Source organism: Guillardia theta (assembly GCF_000315625.1).
Source record: "Guillardia theta CCMP2712 unplaced genomic scaffold GUITHscaffold_38, whole genome shotgun sequence".
NCBI classification, from domain to species: Eukaryota; class Cryptophyceae; order Pyrenomonadales; family Geminigeraceae; genus Guillardia; species Guillardia theta.
In genome coordinates, this window is record NW_005434636.1 from 393,681 (window position 1) to 416,100 (window position 22,420).

Genomic DNA, 22,420 nt, shown 5'->3' on the forward strand with positions numbered 1-22,420 from the left:
AATACGCTCATGTCTCAAGTAAAAAATGTTCAAGTCATCCAGTCCGCCTTGAAAGTCGCATCACCACAGGTATACTGCAAAGTTGAAAGTCTTCCCGAAATACTTATCCTGTCAGCACAAGTCCCCAGATGTCACACAACGCAATCAAACGGAGGACGTTCACCCGAAGGTCTCCCGGGGTAAGGGGCTCCAAAGGATTGCCGTCGGATCCGAGAGGGCGGACGTGAAGATTCCCTTCCATCTGCCATCAGGTCATCAGCGAGGGTCGCGCTGCCGTTGGAGGCTCCTCACGAGCTCGGAGAGAATAACGGAATGGATCGCCGGCAGCTGGCTCCATCGGCTACCTATGGGCAAAAACTTCTTCTCCTCCATCCTCATTGACCCGATTGTCGTGCGCGTGCTCACATCGATGGTCCAGTTGCCCGGGACCTTGAGGCCCCAGGTTAAACAGGAAGGCGCGGGAACAGGATGGCAACCTGAGGCAGAAGATTTTCTGACTGCTGGTCGGATAGCTCCACGCACTCGACCTGTTGGAGGGTCTTACAAGAGCGACCCTTGTCTTCATCCCCCTTGTTTCACCTCCCCTTCTCGAACGGCTTTCACAGTTGTCTGCAGTCTCTGATAGAAGCAATCCTCACAGACCTGCCCAGAGGTCACAAGAAGAGAACATCACAGGGCACAACCTTTCGCCAGTCAACGCTGATGTCAGGCAGATTCAAGGTTTCCATCCCGTCACCTTCAGGCAGCAGCATAGACACTGTCTGCCATCGATGACAATTCTCCTGTCGCTCGAGATCATCAACAGTTTCAACTCAAAGTTGCGACCAACCACAGAGATCCAGCTTCCAAGCCGAGAAGCCCTAGAGATTTTCTCAATGCAGAATCTAGAGGGACTCAAAGATTCAGCCGCAGAATCACCAGAAGCCCCAGGTTTGTACCTCTCGCGCATAGGAATGCAGGCGAACATGGGGTTCACGATGGCTTCTTCTCGCCCACTCTCATCCTTGAGATTCATCTTGCCTTTGAGCATGAAATCCAGAACCTCGTTATAGGGCCCCATCCCTCCATCCTGATTGAATATTCTATCTGGGTTGATCACCTCGAACTTGAGGATTCTTGTGCCCTTCTCTGCCTCCCTCATGATGGTTTTCACTATCTCTTTCGAAGTTCTTTCATACTCGTTCCAGTATCGCAGCTTCGTCGCAACTCTGCTCACATTTGCTATCTCAAATCCAAACGATGCAGGGACTGCAGCTCGAGCGAGCGCATCGGCATCAGGAAGCGATCCTCCGTCACCATCCTTCCTCCTCTTCTTCGCCGTCCCTGGCACCAGCACCAGCACCAGCACCAGCGCCATCACAGCGTGCCGAGCAGTATGCATGGGGCCGCTCCCTTCCACCTCACCCCTACCCCGTGGACCCCAGAAAAAGGCTATATGGGGTGGGTGGTGGTGTCCTCTGCAAGTGTCGGGGAGCAGCCCATTGACGAGTCGCAATGTCTCGCTGAACCTCCTCCTCCTCCTCCTCCTCGTCCCCCTCCGCCTCCCCCTCCTCCTCCTCCTCCTCCTCCTCCTCCACCACCACCACCACCACCACCACCACCACCACCACCACCAACACCAACACCAACACCAACAACAACTCCACCATCGCTTCTTCTTCTCTTCTCATGCACCTCCTCCTGACGTTCACTACCACAACCTCCTCCACCTCCTGCTGCTTCTCTTTTTCTTGTTTGTTGGCATCTTTCTTTCTGCCTTCACAAGCCACATGACATTTCGTCCTTTTGCTCTGAAAAGAACTTTTCTTGGAACATCGAATGCAGCGTCGCGACTCCTCATCAGTGTTTGGCTCATTCTTTCATCATTCAGCGTTCCTGCATGTTCGAGGTTCGATGACGTTCGTATCCTTTATCCGCCGAACGCATTCTACCTCGCCCCGAACGAAACTGAGCTCCTAGTTGTCCTGCAAGTCTCACGGATACTTTTGTCGCGTCGTCTCGATATATATGTGGATGGAAACCATGTTCATCATCTGGTGCCTTCCCGTGGGATTCAATTCTTCCACTGTACGATAGGTCGAAACCTAGAGCTTCACAAGCTCGTTGCTGCTTTATCATACCACAAGAAAAACATGGCATATGATGTTTCTATCCTGCGTCGAACTCTTTCCAGCTTCCAAGAAACCCTTGTTCCAGAGTTTTATCCCTCCAAACATGGTTCTGGTGTTCATGACGTCGTCTTGATAGTCCTTCAAGATCTCACAGAGTTTTCACAGTTTCTGTGCGAAATGAACGTCAGCTCCCTTTGCTTGGAGTGCGATTTCTTGTTTTCTCTTCCCAAAGAAGCAGGCTTCTGCTCTGCATGCAAGTGGGACAGTGTCCACTGTGTGACTGACCTTGTAAAGAATACTTGGATGGCTATTTTGAATGTCTCAAGCCTGTTCATCACTGACTTATCCTTCGACAAGTTGCAAGACATATCTTTTGCTGGAAAAGTCGTTCACATTGGTCATTGGGAAATTGAAACAAGAGAAGGATACATTCACTTCAATCATGTCAAAGAACTTGAGGTATTTGTTAAGAACGGGTCTTTTCGTGAGATCAACCGTGGCAATTCATCCAAAAAATTGATCAACAAAGCAAAGTCGGAAATGAAATCCATGCCGTCGGGGTGCTGCAATTTGATGGAAGATCCAACCATAGGTGCATGCTCTCTTGCTGATCAGGTCTCCATTGTCATTACTCCTTCGCAAGGGCACCGTCTGGAGGATCAGCTCCGTTCTGCCGTGGGCCAGAGTTTGTTGCCCAAAAATGTTCATGTCTTGCAGTTTGAAGAGCATTCGAGATTTGATCGTTTAGTTTCTGAGTATCAGGTCAGCAATCCTCATATTACCTTTCATCTCGAAAAAATAGCTCCCACAGTTCCTTGGAGTTTCAGATTCAATATGGCATACATGCTTGAGACTGAATATGTATCGATTTGGGAGAACGACACAGTTCCAGACAATGAATGGTTGGAAGAAAGTATCAGGGTGTCAAAGGAGAATCACCATGCCCTGGTTGGGAAGAATGGCTATAGATTTATAAAGTTAATGAGTGGAAAGGAAAAGATGATTCTTCTGCAATCAGCTCTCGCAGGACAAGTCGATTTTGTTCAGGACCTCTTGACGCTCAGAAAAGAGTATTTGAGATTTTACTTTCTTCATCATAGACCAGGTATGAGCGCTCATGCCGCTGAGCTCTCATATAGTCTACAGCAGCAGGGTGTTGCGATCCGTGTGATGATGAAACATGTTCACGATGACATAGCAAAGGATGAAGAAGAATTCTTGGAAATCGTGAATGACGACGAAATTCTTGACCATTGCCAAATGCTGTCAAGAGGCTTGAAAACTGCCGCCTGTCTCAATTGCGATGAAGAGCATGTCAAGGCCTGTTGCCTTCATTATTCTGTCAAGAAGGAGTTGAATTCTCATATTTCACGGTTTCAGACACGGAACTTCAGATATGTGAGTCCGACCGATCGCAAACATCAGAAAAAGGTGATCTTTCTCTTTGACTCCTATTCAGACTTGTTGAGGATTTCAACTCTAGTGAAAATATTTGAAAGAAATCCAGATTTCTGCATCACAGTGATTTCAGTCGGAAAAAAGGATGGAATTACCTGGTATAGCGGCCTGTTCGGCAACAATTCGGAACATCATTTTGTCCAGATCAGCGACCAACCATCGATTGCATACGCTCTCAGACTCTCTCGAGTAGTGAATTCCTTGCAAGATGCTGTCAATTGTCAGAGCGGCGACTTCATATTTGTCCCAGGGGACACACTCTCAGCCTTCGCTTTGGCTCTTGTCGGATATTACTGCGATGCATTGATTTTGCATATAGCAGGTGATCGATCCAGCTCCAACCTGATGGACCAGACTCTTCTACACCTTGCCCATTATCACTTTGCCTTCAACGAAAAAGAAGCTGAATATATCTTAATGCAGGGTGTGGAACATGGAAGAGTTCTCATAGTAGGCAATATTTGTGAAGACTCCATCAATATCTTTGGATTTCCAATGATTCGTCCGCAGAAATTGTCTCAGTCCGTTGTTGAAAGCGAGAAATTTATATTTGTGTCTTTGTCCAGAATATCGAATTACAAAATGATGTTTTCGATCATCAGGGCGATTTCAGAATCAAATGCAAACAATCTTCATTTTTTTCTCTATGCCCCCAATGGACGGATGCCACCGGAGGCAAATCATCTTTGCATGCGAGAGTATGGGTTCACTTGCGTTGGGGAGATGTTACCAGCTGAGAGATTGTGGATTATCTCAAACAGCGCTTTTGTAGTGACAGACGTATTGATGGTAACGGAGGAGACAAGATGTTTCCTAAAGCCAGCATTGGTGTTGAGCCAAGCACCTGAAAGAGACTGCTCCTTTCTTGGCGTTTCATTACCTTGCGATCATGAAAATATCTTTGAAATTCAATCGGCAATAATTGATATCGTGACATCGGAATCTGACATCAATCATGTATTTTATTCAATCAAAACAAACCATGCGACTCAAACTATATATGAATTCCTGATCAGAAAATTCAACGTGAGTGGAGCAAGTGTGATTCATGATCTGAAGCGTAGTATCAATTCTAGCTCTGCAGCTTTGTCATACACCTTGCCTGCTCCCCTCTCAGCTGAGCATGAATACCATACTTTGCTACACAAAATTTCTGATCATTTGCTTTCCTTGTGGATTCAGGAGGACTTCCAAGTAATTTTGGACCATGGATGCAGACTGTCTCCAGTTCGAGGCGGATTAACTTGCAATTCTTGTGCTTGCATGTGGTTCAAGAGCACGGATGAAAGGAGCGAGAGGCTAGAATCGGTATCCTCTGCTGGGAAATCCTCTTTCAAATTCAAGTATGCCCAGAGCCATACAAGAACCCTGATCGACAGTCTTGTGCTTGTGAGTTCCAGCACCAAGGATGTTTTTGTATCAATTGAGGATCGAGAAAAGTGGATGGACGAAATTTCGATGGTACAGAAGATGATAATCATCTGCATCACCAATACCACAGGAGCCATCCAAGATGGACTTTATGAGACATCTTGGATCTACCGATCCATCGATCCTCACGTGTGGCAGGTGGATGGCGTGATAGACGGAAGTGCTCTGAGCTCAACTTTCATCATCTACAAGTACGCCAGAAAGTCACGATCGGCCAACAAGAATTTGTGTTGGATGTTCGGACAGTACGGGCGGTTGAACAATGGGATAATCGGATTCCTCCACTTGGGTTATCTTGCTTCACGCTTCCAACGGCAGATGGTCGTTCCCAACGTAGCTTTTGTGTGCTCTGTGAACCTGCCGTTAACAAGCCTGCTGGTCCTCGAGGGTCTGATTTACATTCAGGGTTATGACGTGAAGCTCGTGTCGGAAGATGATTTCTTCAGTACGTGTGGGTCCTCACCAGTGGTGGACGTGAAAGGACTTGAGAAACAGAGCCATCGAGAAACTTGTCAGATTGACGGGAGGCATCTTTTTGAGACTAGAGATGTCACAGAGCATCATATGAAATCATCATTCTTTCACCTGCGATTTCATTCCCGCCTGGTCACAAAGGCGAAGCGCTTCATCTTAGAGAAATTCAAAGGAATTCCATACGCGGCAGTTCATTTTCGAAACTTCGAGGAAGACTGCATTGAGAGAGTGAAAGATGTGATTGGACACGCTTATCCTGGAATCTCAAATATCTCAAGTCATCTTGACTCAATCTCTCCGATGTGTAATCCCAATGTGTCATGGGTACTCCATGAATCGGAGGAATATTCCAGAATTCATCGAATCAGCTTGTTCATAAGTTCCGAAAGCTGGGGGGGGATGCAAGACAACGTTGCGGATGCCGATAGGCTGGTGAAACCGCAGCGAGAGTGTGAAGAAGTGGAATGTGCTTTGATCGATATGATTGTCTGCATGGAGTCCATCATATTCTTTGGAAACCCTGCAAGCACGTTCTCTTTGAACGTCGGTAGGCTGAGAGAGCAGCAATTTCCATTCGCGGGACCAAACATCTTCAGCACTGACAGGAATTTGTTGTTCCCACTGTGGTTTGGATATAAATGAGAGACGTGAGGATTAGTAGAACTCATGCCACAATCATCTTTCCTGCGAGATCCTTCTCGCTGTATGATAAACTTTTTGAGAAAATTGAATGAAAGATCAATCAAAGATCGACCGTATACATTCGCACCATCATACTGGCGTCAATCAAGAGTCAAACACTTCAGACACCACAGTGTCTTGAAATGAATGATTCTTCGAGAGATCATCTTGAATCCCATCAGCATCCAATCTGACAAACTAGAGTCGTCGACTTTCTTTTCTCTCAAAAGCAAGAGGCCAACTTGTTAAAATATATATTGGAGTATCGAAGGTGGGGGTGGGTGGTAAGTGTTTGACAAGCGGTCTCAACGGACATACATACGGGTATCATGCCGACAAAGAAGAACACCAGCAAGAAGAAGGAAGACAAAGACTGGGTAGAAGTGAACCCGTGCTTCTACGTGACTTCTGTCTTCTTTTCTTCCCTTCCATGCAATATCCCCCCTCCTCTGATGTCGTGAAGTTTGTGACTGACTTGATATGACAGGAACATCTTTTCAAAGTGGAGATGCTCAAGGACAGGATTCAGGAGTTGGAGATTTCCAATGATGAATACAAACAGGAGAACGAAAAACTGATGGAGGAGAACAGGGTTTCTATTGATGCTATCTAGAATTCTCCTAACTTTCAATCTCCTGCAGATGCTGCTGAAACTCCTGGAGGAGGAAAGAAATCTGTGCGAGAAGATGAGATGGGAAAGAGAAAAATCGCTTCAATCCTGCGATGAAGCTAGGATCTTGTTAATCAGACAGGAGAGCAAGGAAGAAGATCTTCGCTCACGGTCCTAGTCATACATCTCTTAACCTTGACCTGACCCACTTACAAATGCTGAAGGTTCGAAACTTTGGAAGCAGCCACAAGACGAATGGAAGCTGAATTCGCACAATCTGAAGAATCATTGACCAGAGAGAATCTACATCTGAAGGTGTGCATGGAACATAGAAAATGTCGAAGCACTCAAATTCAATCAGAATGAAATCGAAAGATTGAAAGAACTTACAGAAGCAAAAGCATCATTGCAAGTAACATTCTTGCAGTTTTGTTTATGCCTTTCCATCACTAAAGACATCTGGAGCAGGATAATTTGATGGAAAGAATTGATGAGCTAAAAGATACTGCGGTACACAAGAAAAATCTGCATTTTTCTCTGACATCCGTGGAATCCCAGAAAAAAGAATATGATGAACGTTGTGAAATTGAAAAACAAGCAAACAATTTGGAATCTGAGTTGTTGGATTGGCAACAGGTAAAGCAAATACAATATCAATGTGAAACGAGAGATTTTTGACATTTTATAGACAGCTATGAGACTGAGAAAAGCATTAGAGAGAAAGCAATTGGAGGTGTGAACGAGCCCAATATGGCCATCTGTGATGTGGGTATCATAACACTAGTTCAGATCGAATGTTTGGAGACCAGTTCTTCACAGCGACAACAGGAGATAGACGAATCTGTCAGGTAATTCGTTTTCTGCTTGCTACGATCGGTACTCTAGATCATACCAGTGTTAATGCAGGTATTGGCAACAGAAATATGAAGATACCCTAAAAAGAATGGAATCCTTGCAAAGGGAGATCAGCACAATCAAGCTGCGAGAAACCAAGATCACAACACTCAGGTAGTTTCAGCTGCAGCTTTATTGAGACAATAAGACCGATTCTTGCAGTAGCAGGCTTATGCCAATCCTCGGAACTCTTACTGAGTAGGAGACATGAGGTGAGGTGATAGTAGCGATTAAAACTCACAATACGGCAAAATTTTTACAATCCAAATCATGAAGATTAGGAGATAATATGCTATCACTTCTCAGGAAGTATACCCACAAGCTGTTACACACCCCGAAAGCTGATCATTTGCCCGGCCTCAATGAATTCGTCAAGAGTGATTTTTCCATCTCCGTTCTTATCCTATCAAGGGTTTGTCAGAATCCTTACCAATCGAGAGCGACTCCTTACCATCCGATCGAAGAGATCAGCAAGTTCATCTTGTCCTATTCTGTGTTTCAATCCCTCGAACAATTCGTCTGAAGTTAGCTCTCCATCTCCTATAAGAAAATTATGGCCTTACACGCAATAGGGTTTGCACTGTTCTTACCATTTCTATCAAGTCGCTCAAATTCGAACACAAGAAAATTATCCTTGGTTTCCTCAGCAGCAGATTTGAATGATTTTCCATTCTTTTTCAACCCTGTCACAAATTTTCGTGCATTTCGTGTTGAATTGGCCTTCTTGGTCAAGATGTTCTTGCTGCGTTCGTCTTGGATCAGAGAGTCCAGATATTCTTGCACTGTGATCTCTGCCATGCTCGGTGGTTTTGGCATGGCAAGCTGAGATATGCGGCTCTTGAGCCTGCAACCTTTCAACATCACCTCATACACAAGTCTGGAAAACGAAGTAAAGTCCAGGCTAGAATTTTTGTCGCAGTCCAGCTGGACATACAAGGTGTCGAGAAGCTTATCGTCTATCTTCTTTCCAAGAATCTCGATGGCATCCACCACGTGGCTTCTAATGAGGGAGCCAGATTGGCTAGAATCTACCTTGTCAAAACTGTTTCTGATCTCGATGTCAAACTCCGATTTCAGCATCTTCATGTACTGTCGTTTCTTGTTGAGCCACTTTGCCTGCTGCTGCTGCTTCGAGACCGTTTCAAATATTTGCAAGCAAGATTTCATATTCTCCCCTTTGTTGATATTCTTTACGAGATCGGCCAAAGAAGCCTTGCTTCGTTCAAGGGATTCATCAACTAATTGGCAGTCAAGCTGGGCAAGGTAGACTCTTGCAAGAACAAATTCATCCAAGGAAATAACTCCGTCGCCATCTTTTTCTAACTTTTCGAACAGATCGTCGATTTGCTCTACAGTGAGCTTCCCCGCCATTCCATCACAAAACTCCTGGTATGAAAGAACGCCATCACCTGAATGATGGGGGTATAAGAAATGGATAACACAGTCATTGAAAAAGTTTCACCGTTGTCATCGAGTTCATGAAATTTCTGTATAAGGTGCTCGTCGTATGGATCCTTTGCAAAAACTTTGGCATAGGCTTCCTCTCTTGAGATCTGACCATCTTCGTTCTGGTCGAAGACATCAAAGAGTTTCTGAACGACGCTCTTGTCAATGTTCTTCTGCGTGATTGCCCTTTCGAGTTCTTCTCGACTAATCGTTCCGCTCCCATCGCTATCGATAAGGCTGAAGACATCCACCTCTGACATCGTGTATCTGTCAAACAAATCAGCAATCAGCAATTTCAGTCAATAAACGAGGAGAAGAGCAATCTTTAATGAAATCTTCTTATCCCCCCACGCCCTGGATTGCCCCCTGTATCCTCCCTCGCCGCCTTCCCTTGATCGCCCCTTCCTGCCTTGTCCTTGCTTGCTGTCCATCTGAGCTAAGCTCTTCCTCTCCCGTCCCACTATGTCTTCTCCCTCTATCTCGACTCGCATTGCCTTCCGCTGATTTTTCATTTTTTCACAGAGGGCATTGACTGGCACCAGTGATGACTTGGACGACCCCTACCCCCATTTCTCAAGAGGTCAGAGGGGTCTCGTGGGTAGACTTCGGAAAAGGTGGTTCAAAATAAAGGTACCCTACCCCTCAAATGAAATTAGGAAAGTACCGGTGATCTACGTACTCCGCTCCTCACCTTATTGCACAAAGAGAACTACCACCCCACCTTGTCGGTTCTCTTCATCTCAAAGGGGACAGTAGGGGTAGCTGACGGAGTTTCATCGATCCTCTTTACAAACATGTTGTTTTAAGAGGTTTCACACACTGCCGTCAAGAGTTGAAATGTCTTTACAAAATTTAGGCAGTTCCATCGAAAAATTTATCGGTTACTCCTTTTAACGATTTCAGTTTTACTTGGAATCTCCGATATCTTTCTAACAAGTTTTGCGGCTACAATAGTGTAGGGTTTATTGGGGTTTAGGGTTACACAAGTTTACAATAGTCAAGTTGCGGTTCAACGGTTTTAGTACCTGGGCCTGTTACGGTTTGCTCCACTTGCAGTTCAAGCCCAGCGGTGGAGCAAACGGGTAACTGCAAGCCGGGCGGCAGCGCTGGATGGTGCAAGACGTCTCAGGTGATAATCGACTTGTAACTTCCGCACTGCGGCACTGCGGCACCCGGTCCAGGATCACATGATGGGCCGTCACGTGTTTCCGAAAGTTGAAGGCTCAAGTACCGGGAAGTTTGTCTGTGACTCGGGCCCGTGCCAGTAGTACCGTAGTACGGTCCGGCGGGCCGGGCCGCGGACTGATGGAACGTATGCCAGCCGTGCCAGTCAGACACATTCGGATGACTCCTCTCTTCAATCAGGCTCTCTCTCTAGCCGCAAGTTGTTTAGGCCTCTCATCTCAGCCTCAATTTGTTTGATTGATCTTCGAATAGGAAAGACAAGCCTCCCCCAGCCAGATTGGTCGGTCGAATATCTGACTCGAACTGTGGGAACACACTTGGAGCTTATTCGATTCATATTTTCTTGATCTTTGAGTAGGATCAAATGGAACTACCAGGAGATCTGGCGGAAGTTTCATGTCATAGAGCTAGGCGGTACAACGGCAGTGCACAACATCTTCAAATGCCTTGATGGTCGGGTGACAAGTTCTTTACGGTTCAAAAATTTATCTTTTGGTCTTCAAATGCCGGCGGGCACGCTCTCTCTCTCTCTCGCTCTCTGTTATCTGAAGTTCTCTCCTCAGACTCTCTTATCTTATCTCCCGGCTTATCTCTGCACCGTGCACATCTAATAGCCCTGCCATGAAAATCTTCTACAGAATGGACAATCTTTGAATGGTTATGACTTTCTGACGTCCGATGTAACGTACTATCTCAGAAACTCGGGAGGAGGATGGAACGTATGCGGCAGCCGTGCCAGTCCGATCAGATAGCGCCGACTCGGTTAACAAACTTGAACTCAGGCTCCTGTAAACTTGCGGCGGCATGTAGCGTGTGGGACGAAGAGGGGGCTTTCCTAGCCGTCTTGTTAAGGTCCTCTCATGTCTGGATGCTTGGGTTTCACATCCTAGCATTATGTGACAGTCTACTAGCGATGATCTCTTGATGTGCTCCTCAATTCTGGTTTTGTGTGCATTAAACTCGGTCTTGAGCAAAAACTGTCTTGCTTCAATGCTCTGGAGTCCTGATTCACGGTCCTCGTAGTGATCTTTAACTTAACTTAGGCTTTCAGAAACTCCGGCGCTGGCGGCCCGCCGCCCCGGCGCCGCCCGGGCCCCGGCGCGCACCGGCGTGTAACGAGAATAACGGATAAAGTTTGACAGTCTCCTACTGTAGTTTACTTAATTTCTTCAAATAAGTAAAAATATCACTGCCGGAAATAGCCCTTAGGACGAGGACTGCACCATGTGAGTACAGGAGCATGAGGAGGGGGGAAGGGCCGCAGGAAGAGGAAGAGAGACGAAGTTTCACCGAACATGAAGAGAGATATGCTGGAGACGGGATAGGATATGTGTCGTGCAGATGGGGAAAGGAGCACCAAAGTGTTGCATGTGAAAGGATTATCTAGCCCTGTGAGTTTAATTGAACGGGGGGGGGAGAGCAGGGAGGTGAGAGCAAGATTGAAATGGGCTAGATAGTAGGAGGTCACGTCAGCTAATTTTGAGTTGTCGTGCGATAGAGAGATGAGGTCTAGAGTAAAATCGAGCGACAAGAAGGTTGTCGATGATAATTTCTCCATTTGTAGGTCTCTGAAGATCCGGCCGTTGTTTGAAATCCTTCAAGAGGGAGTTGCTAAAAACGCCATGAACGCGAGGACTACCGCGCTCCAGGTGATCCTTCAGACTGAATGCCGACTCGACTCAAAATGCGTTGCAGGCCGCAGAGGCTGCTCCTGCTGCGTCCTCTGGCAGTGTGTCGTTCCCCAACGACTATCCTAACTCGGTAGTTCTTCTCATTGCAGTGTTGTGACTTCTTGACGATGAGGATGAAGGTCAAGCACTTCTTGTTGATTGGATCCCTCGGCATGTTCTTGGGGGCATGTGTCTTCCTCTACCTCTCCCTCACCCGCGCCAAGTCCTCCTTGGCTCACACGGTAACCTTTCACATTGTTATCGATCCTTCCCGTTGCCTGACAAGGAAACTAGCTCATCTTCCTGGCTGCTGCCATCGCCTCCATGGCCTACTATGCCATGTGGACTGGCATCGGAGTAGAGTGAGTCTTGACCCAGGTTTCTTGTGCTTGGTTTTGACATGCTTCGGTCTCGACAGGTTGAAGACAACTGACCTCTCCCCTCGTGTCATCTTCCTTTCAAGATACGTGGATGCTCTGCTGACTCAGCCGGTGACTTGGTAGCTGACGACTGCGTTCTGGGATTGAAGTTGGTTTCCAGTTGATCCTCACGACCCTCTGCCTCATCAACAAGGCTGACAACTCCATCCTCGTCTCTCTTGTTGGCAACGACATCCTCATGGTCCTCGCCGGTACAGTTCCAGAGTCTTGTTCCTGATGGCTCACCTCTGAGATCTCAGCCTTCATCGGTTCCCTCAACGTGGCTCCTTTGAAGTACATGTGGTGGTTCGCCAGCTTCATCTTCCTCGTCCTCGTTGTTGTGCAACTCGTTCAGAAGTTGGAGGGTGCAAATGATGTGTACAAGGTGATTTTGTCTCTCTTGTAACCACTTGGTTTCACATCTTATCTCCACAGATCCTTACCTACATCACCATTGCCAGCTCCTGCATTTATTCCATCGTCTGGCTCCTCGGCTCCGAAGGAACAGCGGCTCTTGGGTTGACTCAGGAGGTGTCATTCCGCCGTCTTGTATTCTGTCGGGTTGAAATGCGAGCAGGTTGGACTCATCACCCTGACTGACCTGGTGTCCAAGCTTGGCTTTGGTCTCTACTTCCTCTTCAACTACGGTGAACTCAAAAGTCGTTGCAGAGTTTTGATTGTTCTGACGCTCAACAGACGCTGCCATGGGTGAGGACGACACAGATGCCCAGAACCAGCAGTCTCAGCAATACGTCTGAAGATGATTTTTCGAATACAAGTATGTTGTCCGTAATGTGCTATCAACATGGTGTGTGCTCTGAGGCAATCAATGCCGACCTGTGAAATAAAGGGAAAGAATGCTTCGGGAAAATCCAATGATACAAGAGCTGATATGCGACAATCTTCATCTTTCATAGACATCCTTCGTAGACTTCCCGCAAGCCGCAAGATCAGGCCGTGTCGATTTTGACAGCCAACACGTGCTTAAGTTCGCCTTGAGAGGCAACGAACTGTTCCCAAAGCAGATTCAAGCTCGACTGGAATGCGTTAGCCTGGCAAACATGTTAGTTGCAACACAATAGCGCTTGTCGAGGAACCCAAGCGTCCACGTCGAAGAGCTCAGATCTTGATCGCTGATGGCGAAGATAACCTCGGAATTTCTCCGCAATCTCTGACTTCTGCGCTAGGAGGACCTAGAGGCACCAGTCACAATTGCGGAGCTGCAAGAGTGAGAGGAAGCTCACTGTCATGTCTTCGAGCTCGGACGTGGTGCGGGCGACCAGAGAAGCTGCTGCTGGGCCGAGGGAGAGAACCTGACTTGCTCCGCTCCTGCTCGACATGTTGAAGCCTGGCATGGTAAGCGAAGGGATCTGCAGCAGCAGCATGAGCATCGAAACTCGAGCATCATCGCGCTTACAGCTGCCCATAACATGGAGCCAAAGGTTGCAGAGGACGAGATGTCCGGTCCCGTATCTAACACCACATCTTGAAAGTGTCAGAGCTGCGATAGATGTTTCACAGGTTTCAACCTGCACACAAGGCAGCGGCAAGATACTCCATGTCTGACAAGACAAGAGAGCCGTTCCCAGCATGTCTAGCGCGGATGTCACAGCTAGGAGGCAAGGAGGACGACTTGAGTCTGACTTACCTGGTGCACTTCCCGCCCAGGCATCTGACCTCAGGCGGGGAGAACAAGACCCGAGAGACGTTCAGTCCTCTTCGCTTGAATTCAACTGAAACATTCTCATCTCACTGAATGTGACAGGAGCGAGTACCCCTGAGGTTCTCCTCAGCAAGTGGGTTGTATCTCGGGATCCAGAGCACGGAGTCCTCAACCCTGGCACCAAATTTCAACCATGAGGTCTCTACCGTCTCATGCGACCTCTTCAGTATCCTCACCCAGCTGTCCACCAGCTCCTGGCTGATCTTATTTGCCTCGCAAAAGCTGAGAAATGCTCACAGAGAGCAAATCTGAGAGGCATCAAACCTGCAGACGAGTGGAGCAACCTCAGGCAACCCAAAACGAGACCTGCACAGGTTGAGCAATGTAAAGGAGAGACTGTCGCCCGGACCTCATCTGCGGCACATGCTGGCTGGGTAAGTCAAGGACTCCTTGACGAGAAAGTTTGAAATCATTCAGAAGGACAGAAAGTGGAAGGTAAAGGAATCTGCTTGAGGTCTTGAGTTCACAATCGAAGTGAACATACAGAGAATCACTTCTCGGAAGTTGTGGAAACTGCCTCCGGAGGAGTGATCACACGGTCCGACAACATGTAATCGATGTAACTTGCTTCTTGTGTTAACATGCTGCCGAAGTGAACCTGACAAAAGTAAAGATCATTTGTTGCCCTACAACGCAAGGGAAGTCACTTGCACTGGAGCTGCTCTGAGTGACATCACAGATAAATGAAAGGGAGTGCTTCGTTCCGCCACGTCCAGTAGAATGTGAACTTTCTCCGATGAAATCATCTTTCCTATTTGAACGGCTGATCTTCGGTTCTCTGACCCTTCATAAAACTCGTTCACAACTCGTATATTCTTGAATCTGAAGCTGTTTGTCGACGTTGCGTCGCTGGGCAGCTTCTTTGAGTTGTTAGATGTCAGTGAAGAGGGTTTGGGTACATCAAAAAATTTGTGTACCTTCAGCATATAAACATTGATGGCAAATCTTTGTGATGACAATACATCGCAAACTGATGGTAAATACTGAAGATTGGTACCATTCCTGAAATTGTCAAGCAGTATACCGACTAGCAAACAATCTCAATCATTCGTCTGATTTCACGGCAAGTTACCTTGCAAAACCTTGAGATCGATTTGAAGGATGGAGTTTAGATACAAGTGCACGTTGTTGCTAATATCATACATGGCAGCTTGATTCCTGATGAAGAACTTGAGGGTCGAGAGACAGCAGGAGTCTCAAGACCTGGCAATTCTCCTGGCGAGATGCTCGTCGAGGCGGTAGAGGATGCAGTTGAAGGGCTGGAGGTCTTCATTCGCATCTATCCCCGTGTTCACTCTGCATTCCAATCACTTGAGCTCCAGGCAAAATTTGCAGACCTCTCCAAGACTTCAGTTCGTATCGCTTCCATCTCTTGCCAATTGCAGGCAGTCTGGGATCAAAAAGTATGAGCTATGAGCATCAGGTGATTTGCCGACAACCTGCAATGAGGTATAGTAGTTGGCGATGATCGATATGTGTACCGAGCTCCAATTCTTCTGTCGACGATGAAATTGAGAATCGGGAGCAAGAATAACACGTCATGAAAACCTGTGCTAGGCGAAAGGCAGAGGAATATGCCATGATTGCTTCCTAATCTCAGGGAGAATGGTCATGGAGTAATCATTTCTGCAAGTAAAATCACTGGTATGCTTCCCAGCTGCTCTAGCACAGCCCCAAGGTTGTTATACGCCTCGTATGAGTGAGGACTGATCTGCGTCGCATTCTACGTACGATGCGACAAGCAAGACATTAGACAAGCGTCTCCCCAAGACAAGTCGAGTCACCTGAAAGCTCCATCGCGACTCTTGAAGTCTCCCGAGCTGCTGATAGCACATCCCTAGATTGTAATAAGCACTCGCAAGCTTCCCCGAGAACGTCAGGGAGAGAGTGTAAGCACTGATCGCTCTCTCGAACTCTCCTTTCTCCCACAGAGCGATACCAAGGTTGTAGTATACCATCCCGTGATCGGGTTTGAGCGAGGCTGCTGTCTCGTACGCTTGGACGGAGGCTTCAAGCTCGCCCAACGAGCGCAAGACGTTGCCCAAGTTCATCCAGCCGTCGCTGAACCCTGGGTCGCTGCGGATGGAAGCCTGGTGGTGCTTCTTCGCCCCTTGCAAGTCTCCCTTCAGGTGCAGCAGCGTCGCAACGTTGGCATGCGCATGAACATACGTGGGATCGACAGAGATTGCTTCCTTGAAGCTCGAAATGGCTTCATCAATCATGTTGAGCTTATAGAAGATGTTCCCGATGTTGTAATGTGCTGTCGCATACTTTGGTTGTATGTGAATCACCTCACGAAAGGCCTCGATGGCCTTGTGGTCTTCTCCCCTCGCTGAGAACACTGTCCCTAAGTTGAAATATGCTGTCGCAAAGTCGCTCTTGCGACGTATCGCAGCTTCGTAACATGCTTGAGATACTTGCAACCTCCCCGCCGTCTGATGGAACAGACCAACGCTCAACAGCTCGTGTGAGTTTGCTTTCACACTCGCTCCGACGCATCCCTTCTGCTGCTTGCGAGTAGAAGCAAGACATTCTGACAGCAGCAAGAGTAGGGAAACTCTTAAACTTGACATGCGGCCAAACATGCTGCGGACGTACTTCTCTCCTTTCTCTCTTCCTCCCCCTCCCCCCCCTCTATCGCTTCCTTTCCTCTGTTCCCTTCATCATACACCTCCCTCTCCTAAACTCTCCTCGTTACCGTGCCCCCCGCCCTTCCCGTCCCTTCAGTCCAGTCTCATCCTCACCCGCTCTCCCTCTCCACGTCTGTCTCACTTCGCCCTGGCTCCTCCCCTCCCCTCCATCCCCGTCGCTGCCTCCCTCCCTCTGCCCCTCAGCATTGCAACCGGTGGAGGATGCGGGTTGGCGCGCAAAAGCTACTCCAGCACGGGGGTTGAAGGGCGGGAGGAGCAATGCTGCGCAGAGTGAAGAGGACATGTTAGCAAGGAGCGCAGAACATGGATGATTGAGATTGTATCTGATCATCTAGCAGGACAGGTGCGACGAAATACCAGGCAGATCATGCCAGGACAGGGTATTTCAGATGACACTTTTGGTAGATCTCAACAAGTCGCATCGTTGTTGTAACATTTTTGAAGGAATGACATCTATAACAACTTTTGTGGAAAAGAGAAGGACATCTCTAAACATCATTCCTGGGAAAAACTACCACATGCAAATCAATACTTACAAACATACAATATCTACAGAAACATTTGTCGAAGACAATCAGAGCACGAAAACTTTTCCCCAGAGCAGAGCAGATGGCAACATACTTACGATCTCTTCGTATGTATCAGACGGTTTGGCCAATGCTGAGCATCCATGCGCACTTGCAGTCTGTCGGGAAACTCAAACTTCGCTGCCCGGACCCTTGTCTTGCTCAACGGCATCGACGCACTTGGGTCTTGATCGCGCGACGATGACAACTTGGAAAAGAGCGAAGCATGCTTGCTCTGGATGGAGAAGTCTGTGATGGGCGGCGGGTTCAGGATGCGAGTCCTCTCTTCCAACATGGAGTCCTCCTCCTGCTGAAACTTGACATCTGCTTGCTGATACCTCCGCTGCATCCCGGTCGACTGTTTCTGAATCCTCTTGGAGATTCCTACGGCCACGTCCCAGTGCCAGCTTCGGTTCGAGTCGATGTGCCATGTGCTGCCATGCTCCACCACCCTCGACTCTCCCGCCTGCGCGTGCAGCTCCGACATGACGGCGAGCTCGGAGTTCCAGGCCGCGCTTTCCTCCCCATGGATCCGCCGGGTGAGCTCGAGAGCTCGCTCCTGCAACGTGTACGCGTCCTGGTAGTTGTTCTTCTCGGTGTGCAGGTTCACCAGGAGCTTCAGCAGCTCCAGGTACTTCTCGTCCTCTCCGGAGAGTTTTGACCTGATGTCGAGCGCCAGGTCAAACACTCTCAGCGCTTTCTTGTGGTATTTCTTCCAGGTCTCTGTCAGATGCGCGATTTCATGCTCGGGAGTTCCCTTGGGAAGCTTCTGCTCTAGACTTCGACTGTAGAACAAACGGCCAAGATTCTCGAGCACAATGCAGGCTTCGTCGGAGGGAGCAAGGTCAAACTTCATCTCCTTCACCATCTCCGGGATCAGGTAGTATTCGTCCACTTCACAGCTCTGCCTCTTCATGACGACAATCGAGGCTTCCAGGCTCTTTTCGGCTACTTCGAAGTGATACTCCATCTTCCTTACGTCCAGCTGTCCTCCTGAAACAGAAAAATGTCGCTCAGCAAGAATCCTGTGCAGATTCCCAACGTTCGACAGCTTGAAAGAATATTCCGATGATACAGGCATCCACTTGGTTTGAGTTTGGATTGCCGTGATCCCATAATCTTCTCCTCGCACCTGCTTTCCATGCACATCTAAGACTTCGTGCCAAGCAAAGCTTTCAAACTCATGACCCCCTGACAAATTGTTGGACAAAGATGAAACATTGAAGATGAATGATCCGATCTCAATATCTTCTAAACTGTTTTCGAGCATTTCCAAATGAGAAATGTTGTCCTTGACATTTGCTAATGCTGTTTCTCGTAGCTTGAAGAAATGCAGTTCATCATTCAATGCCTCTTGTTTCCGCAAGAGCAGAGACTGTCTTCGCTTACCCTGACTTCTGAGGAAATCTACTTCTTCTTGATTCTTTTCCAAGGAAGAAGTGAGATTGTTCATCTCTTCTTGCTTTTCTGCACCCAGCAGTCAATAATGTTGCATTGAAGAAGCAAGCTTTACCTTCCAGCGCCTTTCTCTCAATTTCAAGTTTCTCCCGATAAATTTTGCGCATGTGATGTTCGCTCTTCAAGCGAATCACAACCTTACAGTCGCCATGGATTTCAGGGATTCGAATCACTTGATTCCACTTGGGTTGCAGGTCACACCTTCGGACGTGTGTGCGGAATTTCATTCGCTGGCCTTGACCTTGCACTTCCTCTATCCCTTGACCTTGCACTTCCTCTATCCCTTGACTTCGCATTTCCTCTATCTCCACGTATGGGTTACACCGACATTCCTCTCCCTCCCGCAGGCTGGGAAGGTGTCTGCCGGACATCACCAGCACCTCGAGAACTCCCTGACAAGAGTTGCCCGTCAAAGTCAAGGCCGTATTGTAGATCTTGAGAGATTCGTCGTAGTTGCCCATGGCCTCGTAGCAAGACCCTGCGTTGCTCAGAGTGGTGGCGTAGAAGGGGTGTTCCTTGCCGAGAGAGACCGCGTTGAGATGGATCGCCTCCTGCAGACATGGGATTGCCTTGGAGTACTCTCCCTTCTCCCTCCATTGGATTCCATGTAGATTAGCTGTCTTTGCTCGCTCAATCTGATCCTGTTGCGATCGGACAGTCTTCTGGAGGCTATCTCGGATCAAAGTGCCGGTCGACCAAACCCTGAGGTCGTCGTAAACGATGAGGTCAGCGAGCTTCAACGCTTCCTTGAAGTGATGGATCGCTGCACTGAATTGCTTCTTGCCGTCCATCACGACAGCTTTCAGCATGTGCGCGGTCGGAGTGTCTGGAAGAATGCTGGAAAACTTGGTGGCATCTAACTCGGCGATCTCGAAACGGACCAACTTGCAGTAAGCTGCGCATCTCTTGGCGTAATACCGAGTGATGGTGTTATCCACCTCGATGCACATCCCGAAAAGTCTTGCGGCCTCGTTGTACTTCAACCTTGAAGAAAAAACGTCAGGTCCTCGCATGATCTGCATCAAGGTACCTTGCACTTTGATTCAAATGGTGGGCTCTGCTGTCTAGAATAGGGCAATAGAATAGTTTGATAGGGTCTTCTTTTATCTCTTCCTGTATTCCCTCCCAGAATAAAGCATCTCCCTCTTCCTCCCACCTTTCCGCCTGAAGGAACAATGTCATGAGAACAGCAGCAGCTCCTTGGACGAACCTCGTGTTGTCTCTCTGCAGCCAGTATCGTGCGTCTCTGAACCATCTCGTTCGCACTCGTATCGGAAGCCTGAAGGGAGTCGAGCAGTTCCACTTCTCTCACTAACACGCTCATATCAATCCGTGACTCCTTCAGCCCTGTGCCTGGCGATCCCGCGAGTCCGAAAGCCCCGCTGCCGGCGAAGACGATGGCGTCTCCTTCCTTTCCAGGTGTTCGAACAGAGATGGGGGTCACAGAGAGTTTGTTGTTCTCCACCTTGACGACGTTGATTGCTGAGCTCCCTGCCGTCCTCACGGTCAAGTGAGAGACACCGTCCACAAGGCATATCATGAACTGCCCATCGACCTTGACGTAATGCACCAGAGGACCGAACAGTTCGAGCGGCGAAATGATCGAGATGCTCTCTGCTCCTGCCTCGTAGTCTTGCGATATCGCGCTCCTCCCCACCTGCATGTTCGCGCTGTCCCCGATCGCCGACATGCGAGCCGGGGGAGCGGTTTTTGGTGAGGTGAGCCTACTAGGCAGGACGGTAGAAACTGAAATTATCGAAAATGGGGTGATAGGGGGAGGTAGCATGTTGTGTAGCCGGGCGTGAAGAGAGAGAGGAGGGGGAAGATGTCGCTTCCTCCCTCATCGTCTCAGAGGATACAGAGGACGAGGTCGACGATCAGTCGAACGCCTTCCGTGTCTTCTCGTAGGAGCGAAGCAGAAGACCCCGAAGTGATAGTTCGCTGTGACATAGCGAGGAAGGGAGGCAAACTCGATCTCTCCGGGTTCTCTATTCAACAGATCTCGCATTCTATGCTCGATCTCGGGAATTTTCTGAAAGTTTGCTGGCTCCATGAAAACTCTCTGACAACTTTGCCGGAGGAAATCTCATCATGGTCCTTGGTCTCACAGTTGAGGCTCAGCAACAACGCCTTGACAGGGTTGCCATCATCCATAGGCAAGCTCAAGCACCTCAGCATGCTCTTTGTTGATCATAACAGACTTCGATCTCTCCCGGAGGAAATCTGCGAATGTAAACAGCTCAGTCATCTCAACTTTCAGTATAACCGAGTGGAAAGAATCCCGATAGATGTGATATCTCTGAGCAAGATGCATGAATTCTTATATGAAAACAATCCCTTGGTATTCCCACATAAGTCTGTCGCAAACAAGGGATATACTGCAATCATCAAGTATTTCAAACGTTTCTCAAATGCAAATAAGACAGGGAAATTGGATCTAAATCACTGCGATCTAGATCATATTCCACTAGAAGTACAGTACTGTGCTGAAAAGTTGACAATTCTTGATCTAGCGGACTTCTGTCCATCTTCAGGAATTAGCCTTCCTTGTGAACTGAGCAGATGTAAACATATCACAAACATAAGGTTCCATCCCGAAGCAAAACATGTTTTTCCTCCTCAGACTGTGATGCAACAGGGAGTGGGAGCTCTTTTAGCTTACTTGTCTCAATTCATGGAGGGGAAAGCAAACAACACTGTAAATTTAAGTAAGTTTGGCTTACGATCTTTTCCTTCAGAACTTCTTGGAAATCCTCTTCTCAAAGGATATTTGTTTTCAAGGGTGGTGTTAGATGAAAATCTCTTGCAGAATTTGCCAGATGCAATTGCAAACCTCGCAACCTTGCAAGAGCTGCATGTCAGAGAAAACAAGTTAGAATCTATTCCAGCTACAATGGCATTCTTAACGCAACTAAAAGTGCTCGACTTGAGTGGAAACGAGCTGAAACAAGTCAACAGAAGCTTTCCAGTGATTCAATCGCTAGAACGTCTGATTTTGAGCAGAAACAAGATCGAAACATTTGAGAACTTCGGCGGCGGAGAGGAACTTGCTGTTATTGATGCATCAGATAATCAGATCCAGCGCTTTCCTGTAGAGTTGTCACAATCAAGCAAGTTATCAACTTTACTTCTGCAGTCAAACAACATTAGCACTTTGCCCTCTGAGATAAGATTCTTCACTAAACTCAAGGTGTCTACAACTTATGAACTTGATTGATATTGACTGAGGTGTTCAGGTTCTTGATCTCGCACACAATGGCATAAAAGAAATCCCGGATGAGATTGGAGACATTTCCTGCTTAGAGAGCTTGCGATTAGATCAAAATGCCTTTCATTCGCTCCCGACTACTATCGGACAGCTCAAGAATCTGAAAGAGCTTACTCTTATGGGATGCACCAAACTGCGGATTATACCTCCAGTACTTGGCAACATTTCTCACTTTCAAGCTCCTCTACGCTACGGCAGGCCGGCTCTTGAAACGTTGGCTTTGGACAGTCACTTCTTGCTGTCGCCACCAGCTGAAATCATTGCGAAGGGCATTGAGGAGATTTTCTTTTTCTTGAATCTGATATCGCATGCACACCAAGATTTGTCCTTAGCTTACGTCTCTCAAGGTTTGCTTGCGTTCCCCCTCAACATGTT

General features: G+C 47.7%; 7 protein-coding genes across 7 annotated transcripts; 3 read left to right on the top strand and 4 right to left on the bottom strand.

The window, feature by feature from the left end:
* Nucleotides 1-60: 60 nt before the first annotated feature.
* Nucleotides 61-1,381, bottom strand: GUITHDRAFT_139479 (hypothetical protein; the record flags this gene model as incomplete). The annotated part of the gene is made up of 6 exons (XM_005831793.1): nt 61-108; nt 164-241; nt 292-429; nt 477-527; nt 580-642; nt 737-1,381. The coding sequence occupies 6 exons, from the start codon at nt 1,379-1,381 to the stop codon at nt 61-63; spliced, it is 1,023 nt and encodes a 340-aa protein (XP_005831850.1).
* Nucleotides 1,382-4,832: 3,451 nt separating this feature from the next.
* On the top strand, nt 4,833-6,116 carry GUITHDRAFT_139480 (hypothetical protein; the record flags this gene model as incomplete). Its single annotated transcript, XM_005831794.1, has 1 exon — nt 4,833-6,116. One exon carries the CDS (start codon nt 4,833-4,835, stop codon nt 6,114-6,116), a length of 1,284 nt encoding a protein of 427 aa, XP_005831851.1.
* A 1,868-nt stretch (nt 6,117-7,984) lies between these two features.
* Nucleotides 7,985-9,365, bottom strand: GUITHDRAFT_109293 (hypothetical protein; the record flags this gene model as incomplete). The annotated part of the gene is made up of 4 exons (XM_005831795.1): nt 7,985-8,062; nt 8,111-8,199; nt 8,250-9,068; nt 9,122-9,365. 4 exons carry the CDS (start codon nt 9,363-9,365, stop codon nt 7,985-7,987), a joined length of 1,230 nt encoding a protein of 409 aa, XP_005831852.1.
* A 2,928-nt stretch (nt 9,366-12,293) lies between these two features.
* Nucleotides 12,294-13,137, top strand: GUITHDRAFT_163469 (hypothetical protein; the record flags this gene model as incomplete). The annotated part of the gene is made up of 7 exons (XM_005831796.1): nt 12,294-12,322; nt 12,379-12,453; nt 12,503-12,591; nt 12,640-12,764; nt 12,815-12,910; nt 12,957-13,026; nt 13,076-13,137. The coding sequence occupies exons 1-7, from the start codon at nt 12,300-12,302 to the stop codon at nt 13,135-13,137; spliced, it is 540 nt and encodes a 179-aa protein (XP_005831853.1). The 5' UTR covers nt 12,294-12,299.
* A 192-nt stretch (nt 13,138-13,329) lies between these two features.
* GUITHDRAFT_109295 (hypothetical protein) lies at nt 13,330-16,687 on the bottom strand (the record flags this gene model as incomplete). The annotated part of the gene is made up of 18 exons (XM_005831797.1): nt 13,330-13,431; nt 13,477-13,572; nt 13,624-13,749; nt 13,797-13,864; nt 13,909-13,973; nt 14,028-14,112; nt 14,155-14,216; nt 14,262-14,324; nt 14,367-14,408; nt 14,452-14,547; nt 14,597-14,700; nt 15,185-15,260; nt 15,306-15,398; nt 15,440-15,492; nt 15,542-15,598; nt 15,651-15,692; nt 15,745-15,825; nt 15,887-16,687. The coding sequence occupies 18 exons, from the start codon at nt 16,685-16,687 to the stop codon at nt 13,330-13,332; spliced, it is 2,112 nt and encodes a 703-aa protein (XP_005831854.1).
* A 687-nt stretch (nt 16,688-17,374) lies between these two features.
* Nucleotides 17,375-20,440, bottom strand: GUITHDRAFT_109296 (hypothetical protein; the record flags this gene model as incomplete). The annotated part of the gene is made up of 4 exons (XM_005831798.1): nt 17,375-18,786; nt 18,833-19,761; nt 19,808-19,941; nt 19,988-20,440. 4 exons carry the CDS (start codon nt 20,438-20,440, stop codon nt 17,375-17,377), a joined length of 2,928 nt encoding a protein of 975 aa, XP_005831855.1.
* Nucleotides 20,441-20,746: 306 nt separating this feature from the next.
* Nucleotides 20,747-22,163, top strand: GUITHDRAFT_61578 (hypothetical protein; the record flags this gene model as incomplete). The annotated part of the gene is made up of 2 exons (XM_005831799.1): nt 20,747-21,020; nt 22,006-22,163. Coding segments are annotated over 2 exons (432 nt in total), but the record flags the coding sequence as incomplete, so codon positions are not given.
* Nucleotides 22,164-22,420: the final 257 nt, after the last annotated feature.